At 41.6% G+C, this 18,207-nt stretch overlaps 1 protein-coding gene across 1 annotated transcript in view; it reads right to left on the bottom strand.

Moving 5' to 3' along the window:
- Positions 1 to 2,433: 2,433 nt before the first annotated feature.
- The window catches only part of pcnx2 (pecanex 2), a 30,063-nt gene continuing 14,289 nt past the window's right edge, over positions 2,434 to 18,207 (bottom strand). The window contains exons 19-40 of the mRNA XM_044046296.1: positions 17,458 to 17,567; positions 16,723 to 16,834; positions 16,537 to 16,629; positions 16,258 to 16,408; positions 15,239 to 15,380; positions 14,977 to 15,154; positions 14,590 to 14,698; positions 13,865 to 13,994; positions 12,454 to 12,512; positions 12,119 to 12,334; positions 11,794 to 12,047; positions 10,438 to 10,671; positions 10,161 to 10,264; positions 9,438 to 9,582; positions 8,931 to 9,161; positions 8,263 to 8,420; positions 8,051 to 8,167; positions 5,476 to 5,654; positions 4,938 to 5,104; positions 4,733 to 4,807; positions 4,146 to 4,322; positions 2,434 to 2,848 (exon numbers count right to left, since the gene is read on the bottom strand). Coding sequence (XP_043902231.1) covers positions 2,675 to 2,848; positions 4,146 to 4,322; positions 4,733 to 4,807; positions 4,938 to 5,104; positions 5,476 to 5,654; positions 8,051 to 8,167; positions 8,263 to 8,420; positions 8,931 to 9,161; positions 9,438 to 9,582; positions 10,161 to 10,264; positions 10,438 to 10,671; positions 11,794 to 12,047; positions 12,119 to 12,334; positions 12,454 to 12,512; positions 13,865 to 13,994; positions 14,590 to 14,698; positions 14,977 to 15,154; positions 15,239 to 15,380; positions 16,258 to 16,408; positions 16,537 to 16,629; positions 16,723 to 16,834; positions 17,458 to 17,567 — 3,315 coding nt within the window. The 3' untranslated portion in view covers positions 2,434 to 2,674. The remainder of the gene's footprint in view (positions 2,849 to 4,145; positions 4,323 to 4,732; positions 4,808 to 4,937; positions 5,105 to 5,475; positions 5,655 to 8,050; positions 8,168 to 8,262; positions 8,421 to 8,930; positions 9,162 to 9,437; positions 9,583 to 10,160; positions 10,265 to 10,437; positions 10,672 to 11,793; positions 12,048 to 12,118; positions 12,335 to 12,453; positions 12,513 to 13,864; positions 13,995 to 14,589; positions 14,699 to 14,976; positions 15,155 to 15,238; positions 15,381 to 16,257; positions 16,409 to 16,536; positions 16,630 to 16,722; positions 16,835 to 17,457; positions 17,568 to 18,207) is intronic.

Genomic DNA, 18,207 nt, shown 5'->3' with positions numbered 1-18,207 from the left:
TATTTGCTATAAACGATACTGTATGAGTATGTATTCAAGTACTGCAGTATGCAGACTATTAAAAATATCAGAAACTCTTTTGAGAGGTTCATATTTTTCTTCTAGATTGTTTCACTAATATTGAAGGTGATGGGTACTTCATTATTGTTCTGAGTGTCTCATGAATTATCCGAATGACTTAAAGGACCAACTTTGTATTAAAAATGTAGACCACAGTTGGCTATTTCCACGCGCATGACTTGCAGAGCAACATTTATCAGGACTGTGCCAGTGCAGTGGGCTTTTTAAATCCAGTATTTTGGTCAGTCAAGCTCCAACTGTCATCCTGACTGTTGTCATCGGGGCAGGAGAAATGTCATCCTTGTGGCCGCTCGTGGTCAAAAATGCAGCCTGGAGTGTCCGCTACTTCTCTTGCTGAGCCTTTTAAGGGGCAGATGTGACTTCTAGTGTTCAGATTAAAAAGAAAAACAAGCTGATTTATTATTAAAAATGAAAGCTGAGCTTCAAACAGCATGTGAGCTCCCGCGCAGCTTCCTCGAACACCTCAGAACACTTTGTCCCGACAGGGTCGTGCTGCTCAAGGATCTGGTTGCTATTCACCATGACCTTTGACCTTGGAAGATGATCAGCAGTCCTTGCATCTGAAGCTCCGTCAGATGCGCGAATCCCTTAATTGTAGCATTGAAAGGACCTTTCTTAACTCAACAGTCCAACCTTGATGGAACACCATTGTCTGTTAGTGTAGCACAGGAGGGACTCCTCTTGTCTAACCTCGTCTTCGCAGGCCTGAAAATCTTTATAGAGCTAATTCAAAAATCAACAGCACTGAGCATTGCATTAGGGATTTTTGTACATTTGTGAGAAGCATTTCATTATGTCAGTATTGTCAATTCTCTGCATGACACGGATACCGTTTTCACTGAGGACTGTAATTAATCCAGATGAAAATCTTATTTACACCCAAGTCTAGTGTAGAAGGAAACGTATGGTTAATAAATTGAAAAAAACCTAGTTGTGAGATACTGTTGAAAAACTGTGAAAGTGTGGAATAGTTCAGTAATTCACGTTTGTTTCGATGCCACTCTGACCAATCCACAGTCAACTGGGACTAGGATTAACTAGGATACTTTTATGTCAGCACAGTCCAACTTTGAGACTCACATATTTTATTGTATTTAACGCATCCAAAAATATAAACTTGTTATATCATGCTTTCCTTTGTCAGTAGGTGAGTTGGATGAAGCTAAAACGTCTGCTGCCAGCTTCAATGATTTTCTTAAATCTCTCAGCAAGTGAAGTGAATAAATCTCATTTCCAAATGTTGCATCTTGACAAAAAATAATTGAGCTTCCTCAAATTTGCGCGACGGTAACTGTCCAAGTGATCTTTTTTTTTTTTTGGTGGACACATTGTGCCAAAATGATATAATAAACTTTCGTTTCGTTGTAAAGAGGTCAAAGGAGTTGTTGTAAAACAAAATCACATGTTCTTTGGTACTCACAATGCAAAATGCTCTGTACGAAACACGTTGTTTGTTTATGTTGCTGTTGGATTAGTATCATCCCGGAATCCTCCACATCTTGTACAATCTAATCCACAGACTTTTGAAACTGACGTTTTTGAAGCTTGACTGATGTGGACTAGCGACCATATCGGACAATCCATCTGAAGCTGTCACATTTTCTCCATTTTGTACTGGATGTTCATTTTGGTCACATGTGTATGGTTTTATTTGATCTCAAAAGACACAAAATTGTATTGTTCATCGGCCTCGAAACTTCACGTTAACTGTGTTCACTTGTGCTACATTTCGATCTATGGTTCAGTCTCTGTTTACACAATGACATCTTGCATTAAGAGCAAACTGATCTATAGTAACTGCCCTTGGATATCTGTAATTTAAATAGTGCTGCTAGAGAAAGAAATCTAAATGTAACAACTTACAATAAATAAGTAATAGATTTTTGCCAACTGTTGACGGTGTTGTTCTTTGAGTGAAGGTGTCGGGTGATGAGCAGATAAACCTAGATTCTTCGTTTTGAGTAACATTTTATTGAGAATGTGCTTTTAAAAAAAAAAAAAGAAAAAACAAATCAACAATCATACCGTTTATCTCAGTATTTTATGAACCAAAAGTGTTATTATGGCAAACACTGTAGATCAGGAGATGGCAATACTGATTTATTGGTCAGGGACAGGGAGGTCTCCCACTTTGGTCCAATCCCAGCTGACATGGGGGTGAAAGGCGGGGTACACCCTGAATTTCGAGTGTCCAATTTCCCTAATCCCCCCAATCTGCATGTTTTTGGACTCTGGGAGGAAACCGGAGAACCCAGAGAAAAACCCCAAACCTGGGTCTTCTTGCTCCTAACCGCTACACCAACCCTGTGGGTTCTCATGGATTATTGGGTGACTCTGTATAAAGAGGCGGCATCATTTAAAAATGTCTTTAATTCATCATCTGGAGCCAAGATCACGTTTTCAGACTAGTTTACATTCAGACAACAGGGTGAGACCACATGCTGAGGACAGGAGAGGAGGCAGCTCTGTGTGCATGGATGCTCTCATACAGTCCTCTGTACTCTTCTGTGTATGTGTAACTTTTCATACAGTCCTCTCTGTATAGAAGCATGTGTGAGAGTGCGCGTGTGTGCGTGTTGTCTCTCTCTCTCTCTCAGACGGTCTTCTGATCAGTTGCCTCCGGAGCCGTTGAAGCAGACGCCGAGTCCTCCTGGGTCTCGTCCAACCCCTGGCTGCAGCATCGGTCACCTGACTGTGTGCCGTCTTTCACTGTGACTGCGACGTGGGAGTGGCTGGCGTCTACGCTCTCGTATGGCTCGGATGTCCACTGAGAAAGACGAGGAGACGGGGAGACAAATTAGAACATGTGCCATTGCTCATCCCAAGCCATGCAAACGTTCATGTTGTGACATGTTTGTAATTGACTGTAAACACCGGCCGCTAACGTCTGCAACACTCACCACAGCTCACAAAACAGACATGTTGCTGTCACATTTTTGAAATGAGAGGATCAGTAACACACTCGACAAAGGCTTCACTTAACATGAAGACGAAAGAGGAAAAAGAAAGACGAACAAACACATACCTCCCCGTCCCTTTAGAGGATATTAAGAGGATATTGATCTTCCTAGTCCTCAAGAAAACGTACTTCATTTCCCCTTAAATGTCCTATCTTTACCACCACAGAAGTACATGAAAGTGGTGACGGAATAAAAATATTACACATCAGTGGCTCCAGGAGCGAGAAAAGTCAAACTCTGATTCAAATAACTTTTCCTTCAAATGATATACTAACAAGATCATTTTTACTATGATTGTTCAATGACGGCCCGAGTAAAGACCAGGGGTCATACTGCGTCGACGTGTGCGCAGAGGTGCGCTAGCTTCCGCATGACATCATGAATTTCCTCCTTGGTCCGTGTAAACTCTATGCCCAGGCTATTGAAATGGCGGCACGAGGGCCACATGCGGCCCATAGCCGACTTCATAGTGGCCACTGAGAAAAAACTGGAGAAACACGTTTCACTTTCCCTCAAAGATTCCTAAATACGGTCCTAGCGTTGTGTTTTTGTATTCTGTTAAAGGCACTGTGAGATGTTAGTGGGCCATATAGGACATAATGTTTACATTATTTCAAAGAGAAACAAATACTAATGTCGTGCCCCTTTTTGATATCATGCACTTTGTGATGTACCTTTTAAATTTGTCCTGAATTGTAATTGAATAGTCCTGCCCCATGCGGACAAACGTGAGCACGCCTTCAGTTTGATTCTCCGTGGACCGAGCGTCTGCACATGCTCTCTGTGTCTGTAACACTTTCCCATCCACTTGGTGGCACGCTCTTATTTTGGTCCAAAGAGACAAGAAGGAACATGGTATCCATGGAAATATAAATGAGGACGTCTGCCGGGACATGTGTAGTACTCAAAGAACATAAGGACTTACAAATGAGGGCAATTTCCTGGTGTAATTGCCACAGTGGGAATAGAATGTGAGATTGAGTGCACATGCGTGGAGCATGGACGCTACGTCAGGCTTATGTGTGCAACATAAATGTGAAGCAGCTCTCTGCAAATGAGGTACAGGATACAGTAAGCGTGTCTACTTGCTGACTTGTTCCCTACCTGTGTGGCCCTGCTGCTCGACCTGTGTGAGGGCCCCATGGCGATGTTGACACTGGACGAGGACTGCGTGTCCGTCGTGTTGCCTCCCTCGGCGGCCGACAGTCCCGAGATCACCAGGCCGCTGGAGAAACTGCGCTTCCCAAACAGCAGGCTGAGCGTGGATGAGGACGAGGACACCTGGGCGAGACGAGGCGGATGTGAGAACTTACAAATCTACTACCCACACGCATTTGTTTGTATTGTATTGTATAATCACTTTGAAATAAACAGTGTTGTAGCCTTAGAACAAGCCTTTTACATGTATTTAGGCAAGGGCGGCCATTTTGTTTGTTTATACAGCATTGAAGAGGAAGCTTAAAGCACAAAAGACTGTCATCCCTTCTGGTCTGTGAAGGCCACCGTAGTTCCCGGATGCACTATAGAAAGGAGTGAGTGGAGGAGTCGTCTGTTTCTTACAATATACAGTCTCACCACTAGATGTCACTAGTTCTTACACACTGGACCTTTAACAAACAGTTCTTGAACCGGGTTTCCTTCAAAAACTGTTAACAAAGTGTTTGTATAGAAGTGTGAGAAGAAGTTCTTACCTGACTGGAACGCTGCTGATGCTGTGATGTTTGGATCTGTGAGCTGATCCCACCTGCTCCTGAGAGACGGGGGACCTTTAATAAAAAGAAAACCTCTTATTACTTTATTCTCCATGTTAAATCACAATAAATGTGGCTACATTTTACACAATGTACCTTCCATTTTAACTTAATAATGTATATATGTGTGTGTGTGTGTGTGTACCTGGGAGAATATAGAGGCTATGGAGGTGTTAAAGGACAGCTGACTGTTGGACAGACGTTGGACGAGCCCATGGGTGGAGCCTGAGTCCAGGATGGGTCCTGATTGGCTGCTGACAGGTGGACGCTGACTCTGGGGCTGCACTGAGCGGCTGCGGTACTCCCTCCTCGCTGCACAATCACAAACACAGTATGTGAAGCTGAAATCATTTGTTGATTAATGGATGAGTCACAGAAAAAGAATTAGCTTTATACAGGCAAGGGCCACAGAATTGAGCAATTTGAGTGTTTTATTTGCTAATAAGTTGATGAAAAATGTGTCAGTTAAACTTTAATGGTTTACAACTATTGAAAAATATTAAAAACTTCGCATTTTCTTTCCTTAACCTCCCAGAAACCAGTATTTGCAAACTGGATCACAGCCTTTTATGTTTGTCTTCCATTTTAGTGTATGCACTTGAGTGTTTTTGTCTTATTGCATCAGGGACTACAGGTGTAAAGTGGCGATAATCTGGCATAAATAACCCAGAAGCACATTAAACCTGCGTTGTGGTGTCGGTGGCTGTGTGTCGTCCTGGCTCTGTGCTGGTGGAGGCTCAGGCTGTTGGACGTGACAGAGGACGGGCGGTTGTGGCTCAGCGAGGACGAACCACCGGCACCACAGTCCACGTCCTCCATGTTGACTCCGCTGTTACAGCTGGTCATGTTGTCCTTACGCACCCTGCAGACACACACACACACACACACACACACACACACACACACATACACAGCTCTGATTTATTTATTCATGTTCATATCAGTGCAGGGACACACACTGGAAAGGGGCCATCAAAAATTTAGCGAGTCTTGAATATTCCAGCTGGTTACCTAAGAGAGAGATGTTATGTAACTGTAACTACGAAGCTCAGTGGTAGAGTGTGTCGTCTAATAACTTGGAGGTTGTGGGTTTGATTCCCGGCTCAGCTAGTCTACATGCCGTTAAGACACTTAACCCTGTGTTGCTCCTGATGGCTGTGCCGGCAGTGTGTGAATGGGTATGAAAGATGGAAAACGTGCTGCACTTAGATGAAAGTGTGAGTGAATGAGTGTGAATGGGTGAATGGGTGAATGGCAAAACTCTAGACTATACAAATACAAACCATTTACCATAACATACATAAGTGTAGTGCTACACTGTGTCTCCTTGAATCCTTTGCTATTTAGTGAAAGTGAATCAACTCCTTTCACTGAAACAGGATTAACAATCTAACCTAATCTGAAAGGAAAACTCAGCCACTAAGAAGCTTAGGCAAGAGTGTCACACACACACACACACACACACACACAGACACACTATTAGCTGAGCTGCACAGAGACTATACATTAAACTACACTGAGGGACTGAGGAGTGAGAAAAAGATGTACAGTGAATCCAGAGGAAGAGAGAGAGAGATTAAGAGGGAAGTGAGAGGTAACTTTTGCTGCAACAGCAGAAAGTCAAAAGGAGTTGGCTGCCTTCCATCGCCACACTCCCGTCGTCCCGGTGTTTGTATTTAAAAGTACATTAACTCAGTCGAGACATCGCTCTTGGTGCAATTGAATATCTGTAAATCTACAGAGAAGCACTCAAGTCGTCAGGCGGCCAGAACATTACACTACGGCTTAAGTCTAATCCAGATTGATTGACACAGTGGACACACTGGACTTTCTTTTATAAATGTGATTTGGATGAGTGGTCTGCTTTAGGGAAATGATAAGTTATCGCGGCTGGTTGTTGCTCAGACCAAAGCGGTAAATCATGTGGAATTATTGCGCTATACATGGCTGATGAAAATATGTTTTAATGAATCCCTTCTGAATTAAAAGTCAGTCGTATCATGGAGCTTGTTTTATGAAGCTACCGTAATGTTTCATACATCATCTTCACTGCACGAGAAAAGAACTCCCGCAGGATTGTGAGGAGTGTGTTACGTTTCTACTTTAAGTGTGTACTCTAACTCAGAGTTTGTTAATGCGGACTCACTTTTTAAAGATTCAAGTTATGCTGTTTCTATAACATCAAATATTATCTTTCAAAGCTCCATCTGCTGGAGACAGTGTGGTCTCTCTTGAGGCAAAAATCATTTTCACATATTTTGGTCATCTCCGCTGATAATAGATATTAGGAAGACGGTCCATGTACTGTAGACATCCCATTCAATTTTGAGATGATATAACTATCTGAGCAACGTGACAGAACACATTTCTTCAGATGAATTTTAAGTGTGGCAGGCAAACAAAGCCATTATAAGAAAATGGTTGGAACCAGATGATTGGATTGATATTATTTATCATATGATGGAAAGAATTACATTCTCAATTCTCAATTAGACCACAGAAAAACACATTAAATTGAACCATTGAACAAACATTGAACCATTGAGACCAAATGTTGGTTATAGTTTGGTAAGTAGTTGATTAAGGTACGACACAAAGCTAACCCTAACCAGGTTTTCATGTTGTACAAACTTTATCTTGTTAATCTGGTTTCCTAACATTGAACACACGTAAAAAAAAGTGGTCATACTTTGCTGCATCAGATTGTGATATTACCCAAGGAAAGATCTAAATCATGTGTTGTTTTTGGACCATGTTTCTTTTCAATGAAAATATATATACTGTATGTTATATAATATATATATGATAGGTAAATAAGACATTTTCAAAAGATAAATGTTTGCTAAATAAATCACAGAGCTGGAATAGTCTCTAGTAATAACAGCTCTAAATGAATCAAATAAAGCATCTTTTTCAGAACCTACGGAAGAGGATTGGGGCCAAATGTAAAAAACAAAAACAAAAAAAAGGTTGCTTTTGAAAATGTCTGGTTTACCTATTCAAAATAATATTATTTATATATATTTTAAATTCTCTTTTTATTGAACATTTATTTTAACCAAATTTTATTTAACCAAATACGAATATACATATATATATATATATATATATATATATATATATATATATATATATATATATATATATATATATATATTCATGCATATGAAGAGAGAAGCAACACAGGAAATGTTGGAGGTGGTTGAACCAGAGGAGGGAGACAACACTACTGAATGAAACAGGAAAGAATGAACTGACCGTAACCATTTAGAGCAGAGCCACGAGCGGATGGCATCCAGACTCAAAGCTCCTCCTCCGATGCTGCGGAGTGTGCGGTGTGTTCCTGCGTATGACGTCGTCAGCGGCGACACATACCTTAAAAAAAAAAAAAAAACATACATATAAAGTCAAGACAACAATGACAGCACAGTATTTTTTATGAAAGTGTAAATGCTGTGAAGGACACGAACATTGGATATCCCAGTGGCTGGTCGCAGGACGAGTTGACCATGTTCCTCAGTGCTTGCTTTGAGTTCTGGATGCTGCCACGTTCTGGGTTCCGGTTCCGCAAAAACACCAGCTCCTGCTGCTGGCCTGCCCACAAACCTCGCACGCACTCCTTATTGATCTGCAGTGAGACATGTTGGTCAAACAGAAGGTTTTATACCAGAGCTTTTCACTTCAACGGACAGCGTTTGAGAGCAGAGAATGATATGAAACCTATTATTTTAAGTGACTTTTTCAAACATTAAAATGTGGCATGGTGGTTAGTAACACATTTTCCTGTCGCGTGTCAAAGTCAGAAGAGTTTTTATTAGCTTCACATGCAGTTTAATGTGTCATATAATGATGTTGAAGAGTTGGAACTAAAAAGTGCTGAGAGTTACGCAGCAATGGGAGCAATTATAGTAACTGCAGAGTCAAACGTAGCAGATCAAAACCCTTACATGAAGCCTTCTTTAAGTGTTAGAATACATGCATTCGGTTCTTATCCTGCAGCATAGAGGTTATTCAAACTAGGAATCTGCTTTAAACTGTTAAAATGCCTGCAAAACAAATGCTCAACAAATTCTCTTTTTTGGAATTGCCAATTGGATATATATATGTCCTGGAAAGATGCAACCTGTGCACATATTACCTTTATGACCTTAAAGCTGAGGTGGCGTTTGTAGAGCATGATGATCTTATACTCGTCCGTGCCGTCGTCGATCATGTGCCTCAGCGTGAGCAGTGTGTCGCGGCTGGAGAGCACCGCCTTACGCCAAGCCGGGTCGCTCTCGTGGCAGATGACCAGGCTGCTGCGGTAGTTTGTGATGGCCTCGTACAAGATGGACGCCTCCTCAGTCTCCTCCAGACAGGTGAAGTGATCCTGAAAGGGCAAGGATGGAGGAGAGGAGAGGAGAGGAGACATTCACTTTAAATCATGTCATTATTGACGGTTCATTATCTTTTTATGCACACATCACTAGCATCATATATGATTCTCTCTCTTCTGCCTATATTGAACATTAGAGATGTGTTAGATCTGCATTTAGCTGCAGTTAAAAAAAGAAACATTCAATAAGACAAAAGAGAAGTAAAATTACAGGTTACATAGACACATACAGCCATTATGTGGATAATTAAAGGGCCAGTGCACACTTACCTGATGCAGTTTGAGGCTCATTCTGACAGCAGGAGCCACCACCTTCTGCAGGAGGTCCAGGTCGGTGAAAACCCACTCGTCTTTGGTGGCGATGCGGAAGTCGCCTTTAAACAGGGTGTTGAAACCGTACAGGAAAGATTCCAGACTTTGAGAGCGAGAGAGAAGAGAAAAACGTGCTTTGTGAAACATGTGAAAAAGTATTTTTAGACTCAAGGTTGTTTCACTGCAGTAGCTGTAACCTGTTTTAATGAAGTTGATGCTTAAACAGTTAGATACTGATGCCCCCCTCTGGTGTTTATGCATCACTGCAGGTAAATATGTATCGTGACGCCATATTTGAACTGAGTTTAATCCATTTTTCCTCCCAGTAACTTTGCAACTTTGTAGCCAAACTTTTTACTGAAGCCCAGTATCACTACTTTTTCTCAGGTATGTTTACAATTCATCAACCTCTATTTCAAACAAAGGGTAAAAAAAAAAAAAAATTGTAGCACAAAAACACGCGGGACACAAAATTCACTTGAATGTACAAAAAACACTGGTAAAAATATAAGCTCTAATAAAATCCTGCAGGTTCGTTGAATGTTCACGAATATTATAATTATACTTTGCAGCATTATGAGCTCTCCCATGATCTTCACACACAGCGTTCAAATGAATGATTGCAGGTTATTTATTGATTGACATTCGTGTTACTTTGACTTTGACCTGAACAATGTTTACCTGTTGGACATGTTGTGTGACGCAGTGCCGAGGGACCTCCTCCCCAGGACGGACAGAGCGTAGGACAGAGTCACCAGAGGAGAGTCTTCATCACATTCCACAGGCTGGACACAAATACAGAGACACGCAACAAGCATGAGGATGCCGTGGACCAAGTGTTTCACTAAAGATAAGAGTCATAAATGCAGTTTTTGTCTGATCAGAAAAGCATCACAACTCTCACTCAGCTGCTCTACGCAATAATAAAGTTGGATAGACGAGACTTTCAGTGACGTACCGTCTCCATCTTTCCAGCACAGTACTGGATCCACTCCAGGTAGACATTGCAGAAGCTGGCCCGCGTCACCCCCTGCAGACAGTGCACGTAGTCTTCATCGATTTTCACGCTGAAGACCTGCGGGTCCCGCTCAATGTGGTGCCACTTGGTGTAAGACTGCAGCGCCTCCTGGATGCTGGAATCCTTCAGCCAAGTGGACAGTTTGGGGCAGTGGACCAGGTAGTAGACAATACTCTGGAAGAACAAGTGGAGGATTCAGTTAGTTAAACGGGTTCAAAGTAAATCACTGAACACTGGAAACCTGGAATAACTATTGGTGAGCTGCCATTTCTACACGTGATTTACGCTTGAGAATATTGGGTTATTAGCCAATTACACTCTAAACCCTTTACGGAGGTAAATATTTAGGAGTGTGTTCAGACAAGTGGCACAGGGGAGAGAGGGTAATTGGATATGTTTACAGCTGATGCATTATTAAAGTGACACAAGGTTTTCCTCAATACCAGCGACTCCCGATGCCAAAATAAGTGAAATTTGAGCATTTACTGTGTACACAGCAGACAGAATACAGTGCACTGAAGTGTTCCCATAGGATTCAGAGAGACAGTAAACAGTGACAGTTATCATGTTGAGTTCAGGGTCTTGGGACTAAATCATACATTTTCGTTTGAAAAGATTTATTTGCATTTGCAGCCATAATAATGTCTGTAAAAAACTTTATTGAGATTTTTTGGTCCATATGGAAAATATCAGGATTAAATTTGATACCAATGAAGCCACGCAGTCGCATTGGATCTCTCTGGATGAAACTGGTAGATTAATAGATGGAAATTCATACCATTCATACAGTAAATATGCAAGTCATTCTGTAGTTTTTACGCGACCTGTGGCACCAGTTACAGATATTTGCGCGTGTGTTTTAGATTGGCCAAAGGAAGTGGACTTGTACAGAGCTAATTGTGGTTTCACTGTGCACACGAGTATGTCAACTAAAAGTTTCTTATTGGATGCAATAGGATCAGCTAAATGGGAAAATATCAAAACTCAAAAGATTCTATAATATTCTTCTGATATAATTTCAGGCGGAGTAGTTTTTTTGAGTGTACATCAACTGAATGTATGAATTGTTGTTTTCATTACCACAAAACGAGGCTCCCATGTTGGACCACCATGTTATTACAAGATAATCGAAACACCATTTCACTTTCAAAGATATCTGAAGGCCACCATAGGTTCTGCAACATGACACTTATATCTGCAATGCTTTCACGATGAAAAGAAAATCAAACAAGTCATATTCAGCTGGTGATCTGACATGTCATCATAACCTGAGAACATGCCAGGTACTAAATGTACCTTCAGGTAGTACGTGATGAGCAGCTTCCGGAGGTCGTACACCTGCAGCATCGTGGCAGCGTTGTTCTCACTGATGCTGTAACCCTCCAGCAGGTACTTGGTGGCCATCACCTCCCAGGCCAGCCAGCGCAGGTTGAAAGCAGCGTTGCACGACAGCATGTGAGGCAAGTGGCCCGGTTCGCAGCAGCAGCACGCGTCGTCCTCCTCCACGCCCTCTGTGATGGCCTCCACCTCTCGCTGCTGGCAGTACGTACCTGGGATGGAGAGGCATGGTGGTAAACGTGGTGCAGTCCTTTCATTAAATTCAGAAGAACAAGGGCTGTACCTCTGAACTCCAGACCCCTCAGCTGAAAAGTGACCAGCCCGTTGCCGATCTCGATCACGTGGACCAGGGCATTGAGGTAGTCAGACGCCAGAATGAAACAGTCTCCGGCGCTGTAGTTGCCCCATCGGCCCAGCATGAGGTCACCACAAAGTGAGTGCTGCAGCGAGCGTGTCAGATACTCGTAAAATATGGAGTTCAGGTTGTTATCATCGCACCCTGAAGAGAAGAAACAGAGTGATGGTTTACTCCTTACTCTTAAAAAAAAAGCTTTGAGAAATTAAATTATGAAAAGAAATACAACATATTACAGCATGCAATTATAAGATAGGACTTGCCTGTCTCTTTGTCCACTTGGGACACGAGTCTGCTGTTGGAGTTATCGATACGCTTTGTGCTGAAAGTAACAGGAGGCAAAAAATTATAGAGAAATGAACAAGGTTTATATACGGTGTGTTAGGAACGGTGGTAAGTTGGTTAGTATTGGTGCCTCACAGCAAGAATATGTGTTCTATTGCACGTTCTCACTATATGGATATAGGTTTTCTTGAGGTACAACCAGCTGCCTCCCACAATCTTAACACATGCACTTTGTGTTAAGTTAATTAGAGATTCTAATTTGCCCATATGTGTGTTACGCGACTATAAAAACTAAATAAAAGTGCAGTTGTGAGGCTAAGTTTACCCTTAACTGTGAAAAACAGATATATAACATATAATAAGTGTAATGTGACAGTCAACAAAAAATTATGCAGCCAAAGTCAACGTCATTGTTTAAGCGTCTGTGTGAACACATGAAGTTATGAAAGAAAATCGCACCCTGTGCCCAACGCTGGAAGTGAAATAAAGCAAAAATCTCCAAGCTCCAACAGTGTGAATGGAATCAGATAAATGATCATGGACATTACCTCACTAATGTCCTCATTCATTCATGTTCCCACAACCAGAAATGCTTTAAACTAAATATTTTAATATGAAATCAGACACTCCTCTCTGTTATCCGTGCTAATCCCAGCTGAGACGCTGCCGTCAGCGGTTTTTTAATCTCCTAAATTTCACTTTAAATGCTAACAACACACGGTCTAAATATAATCACAGGAGTCTGTGCCACAAAGGTGCGGTGGAGGAGTATTTTTGGAGCGCATTCAGCAAAGTGAAGCACAAACTGTCTGTCACATCAATAAGTCAAGGGGAACAAAGGGGACGTGTGAGTGAGACGGCTGGTGTGAACGGGAAGGGTAGAGTCTGTCTGTCTGTCTGTCTGCCTGCACATCTCAATAACAATAGGAACACATTATTTTGGGCAAATTCTATAATTTACAAGGAAGAAATACAGAATCCAATGACTGTCCACTTTCGTAATCTCCTTAAATGATGATTTGAATTACAAATATTAACCTGACAATGCTGTTACTGTTTCAATACTTTTCAAACAATCTCTGTGTCAGCTTTATGTCTGTTGCATTGGTTCCTACTTTAAATATACTGGAACACATCTGGAACACTGTGGATTTTGATAAATGTCACTGAAACAGGAGGAATGAGTGGACATGTTTGGATCTATTTCCAGCAGTGGATTAATGACATATGCTTTAGTGTCTTCTGTGATCGTTTTTGGACTGCATCGTTTCACTTTTCACAGGATGTTGTTGACAGTTTGCACTTGAAACAGCTGCTTTCAAGTTTTCTTTTCTCCCTAAACGTGAGCAAATCCTCTGTCACGCCTCACTAACTTTGTCTGAGCCTTACTTGTAGTTTCGCTCCCAGAACCTGATGGGCCGTGGATACGAGGAAATGAAGATGGCGCTGCCGAGGAAGGGAGCCAGCGGTGTGTAGAAGACGGTGGTGAGTAGAGTCTGGAGCAGCAGCATGGCTGAATCTGAACACACACACATGTCAGTCAAGGAAAGAACAATGGCTGGATACACAGGACACACGCTGTCATTTTATGTAATGTACTTTGACTTTCACTCTTTTACACAGCCTTAACCTAACCAAGGGTGTAAAAAGACGGACTGATATCGGTAGATACTCAAGTTTGTGATCACGGTATCAGACACAGAGAAGTGTTATCGTGCCGTCCCTACTTTGTACATCTGTGTTTTGTAATTTCAGTGATTATTAATTTCCTTAATTAATTACCTAGTTTTCTTGTTTCAGTGCATTTACTCCCCCTGTTTACTTTCCTGTGCCACTGATGCCTCTTATTGTTTTCACCTGTGTCTAATACCTTTTATCACACTGAAAGCATTCTAGCTGTTTTTTCCTCTCATATTTGGTGTTTTTCTTGGTATTTTTCAGTTCCATGACTCTGCTGTTGAGATGATTTGACTTTTCAGTGTCCCAGTCCTCTGCATTTTCCCCCGTGTTTCCATCCTTATCCTCATCCACTTTTGGGGCTCATAGAATAGAATAGAATGCCTTTATTGTCATTGCATTAAAGGCATACTTATGACTTCATTACAAAAGGATACGAGGCACCGCAAACGGCTGAGCGAAGGCATGGAACGCGCTGCCCCAGGCAATCTGCCAGGGAGCAATATAAACCAGGATGAAATGGAGCTTCAGCAACAGCTCACGCATCTGGAGAGAAAAAATAGAAATCAGCATCAAAACCATACTGGGACACTATTCCTATGTGGTCGCCATCTTCAGACTCAAGACCTTTTGACGTTCTTCCACAAATAGAGAGGCCTGAACATCAGTGAAGACATTAAAGAAGTTGAAAATAATACAAGAACAATGTTTCTCCTGTAAAGCCGAGATCTTTCTGAAGCACTCTTGTGGTAACAAAGGCTTTTGTCATTACCACTTCTACTTGACAATGGCATCCGCTGTCTCGCGGTCCATTTTCCTCTCACCTTGTGGAAAACAATAGACATGATGAAGAAGTCCAGCAGGAAGCTCTCTGAGGCACGTGGACAGTCAAAGTGGAAAAAGACAAGTGTGAAGAGCAGCGTGAGGAACTGGAAGCTGGGGTCGCAGAAGGACGAACGCAGGAGTTTCAGCCCAGCGACGGTCGTCAGGAGAACATCACAGCTGCAGGCGGCATGAACAGGAGATCAGATTCAGCAGCTGGTTCACCACACACACACTGACAATGCCACTTAGGTGTCCACTCACTGGATTCCCAGCTTCTTGCGGTGACTGAGAGCGAAGCCATCGTTGGTCAGTGCACTCAGCACTATGGCCGGGTAAACCACGTACTTCTCAAAGCACAGAAGCCCCACGTACAGTCGCTCAAACCACATCAGCACAGCGTCCTCTGCCACACGAGAAAAGAATAAAGAAAGTACACAAGCGGATAAGAATCGAAGGAAAGCTGACATGTTATTATTGAAATATTGAAAGTATAGATTTTATTTAGCAGCACTTTCAGCTAAATGCCAATATTGTTTAACCGGTATAACCATAGATGCAATTATATCCACACCGCAAAATTATTTTAGTTGGCTATTTTTAATTGTTAGATGTAACATACACTGTTCCTACAACAAATCCCACAATGCACTGCAGTAGCTGCCGTGTTTGTTTCCTTTGTTTTCTGCATTTTGTTTTCCTGAAATCACACATGTTTGTTCAAATTTGATATATTCTCATTTGCTTGAGGGTAATCTAGAAAAGAATATTGTGGTCTGGCTGTTCCAGCATCCATAATTCTGATTAAAACATCGTCGTTTGTGATTGAGTGTGACAGCCCTGCCATAGACCATAAATGTAGAAGCCTATTCAAATGGAAGTTAACGAGGGAAAGGTGGTTTTTATGCATTGAAAGCATGTAAAGTTGATATTTCTCATATTTTTTCAGTGAGACATTTTTATATTCATATGCATGAAGTAGCCTGCAAACATGCTGCCAGTTACACTGTAAGTTACACTTACAATGTTGATAGATAGTCTATAATAAAAGTAGTGACATATGTGACCATATGTTTAGTGGAAAGATAACATGGTAAATTAAAGGTGTTGCTGCAATATAACATAAGCTAAAAGATGAATAGTATGGGATACACTGTAAATGTACAGTAATACAAGTGAGATAGACGATAGATAGGTGGTCTTCTCTGACTTTTTTACCAGTGTTGTTTACTTCCTAAATAGTTGGGATACAACGCCGGACACTATGCAGCAGACATGCTGACCTCTCGGTTCAAACTGATGGTACTCCTTAGTCTTGAGGACCGGGTGTGAGATCCACAACCAAGGGTGATGCTTCCTCAGCTGCGGGATGAGGTAATGGGTGACAAACCCCACAGTCCCAGCCAGAGCGTACAGCACGATGGTGACAAAGGGCTGGATGCATGATGGTTAACAATGGTAGAGGCACAATGAAGATGCATTGTTAAAGCAGTTAGACACTTTGATTACACTTGAGTTATTAATCATGCAAAATGCAGCGTGAAAGCGACTGAGAGTCTCACCTTGAGAGACAGAAACACAGTGCTCGCCGTTATAGCGAAGGTGAGGATGTAGGCGATAGAGCAGACGACCACATCAGAGAGCAGGATCTCTTTCTGTGAAGCACAGGAGGAAATGAAACAGGTTTTTTATTTCCTCTTATTCATTAATGATCTCCAAACAGTCATTGATGTTAATCCGTCTGTTACCACAGAGTTCTGCAGTTTCTCAGGTAAGGGGTCTTTAATCTCTGTAGCTTCCTCCTCCTCCTCTTCCTCACTCTCCACCAGAGCCGGCATCACCTTTGACTTGATCAGAGATCTGTGGTTAAAAATGTGAAAGACGGGGATTTAAGAACACAGTGATCTGACCTGAAATGACTAAAAGGAATAAAAATGGAAAGAACAGAGAGAACAATATTTACTGTTTATGTTTGACATATTAATGGATCACGTGATTTATGAAATATAATTGTCTTAGATAACAACATAACAAAAGGATCTAGTTCCATATAATCGATAAAATGTTTATGCACTTTGAGGTGTAACATAATATTGCCTTGAAGTATTTCTTTTTTTTTATGGGTGTTTGTTGTTTTCTGGCCATAAACAAGTTTAAGGCCACAATTAAACATTTAGCAGCGGTTATTGGCAGGTTTAGAATATAATACTTAATAAGTGTGTTTATATAAGTGTTTAAATGCTTTGAAATAAAAATAAAAAAAGTTTTTAAATATGTACTTTTAGACAAGAGTCCTGCTTTACAGACGCCTCCATTTTGTGCCACTATGTTTTTATGGCAGTTTCTATAGTAAACCTGATGCATAAACAAACAAAGGAGGAGGAACCACCATTTCTTTATGTCCTCATGTCAACAAATTAAATCTCTTAAATCTTGTATTTATGTTTATGTGATATTACAGTTGGAGGCAGTACGCAACTCACAGCAGAATGGACGGGTCGCTGCTCTGTCGGCTGAGGTGGTAGGAGAAAACCACCAAAAGGCCACAGAAACCAGAGAACAGAGCAGGTGTGTGCTGCTCATCCCACGGCTCCTGTAACCACACACACAACCACACAGAGAGACACACAGTGTGTTAATCACACAACTATGCCTTATTAACATCTTCACAATTTAAAGCCTCTTCCACCCATTACAATCATGTGTTTTCCATCAGGGAGATCGTATATAAAGGCCAACTGAGGCCAACTTGAAAGTAAGAATATATTGAATAGCCACCAGGGGGCCACTCTCTCTCTCTCTCTCTCTCTCTCTCTCTCTGCTGGTTGAAAAACAGAAGTGTGTTTGAATGGGTGTCTGAGGGAAATGAGCCTACTTCTCACTTGATTTACAACCAGTAAACATATTCCAGAGCAGTTGATAGTCTCAGTCACTAGTTTCAAGTCTTCTTTAAAAGAACCTCAGACAATCAAAACCTCAGTTTTGTAAATGATGCTCGAATTTAGAGGAAAATAGACGATAACAAAGCATGTCAGCGTGACTGACAGCTATCCCACAATAGGTGCCTGGTAGCAGGTGACATTGGTGAACTTTCATTCATCTTCTAATGCTTTATTCTCCACACGAGAATAAAGCATTATTATCACTGGTGTCAATCCCAGCTGACACAGGGCAAAAGGTGGGGTACTCTCTGGACAGGTCACCAATTTGCCTAAGCCCCAAAATCTGCATGT

Source organism: Solea senegalensis, linkage group LG15 (genome assembly GCF_019176455.1).
Source record: "Solea senegalensis isolate Sse05_10M linkage group LG15, IFAPA_SoseM_1, whole genome shotgun sequence".
Classification (NCBI taxonomy): Eukaryota; Metazoa; Chordata; class Actinopteri; order Pleuronectiformes; family Soleidae; genus Solea; species Solea senegalensis.
This window is presented reverse-complemented; position numbering and strand designations above follow the sequence as displayed.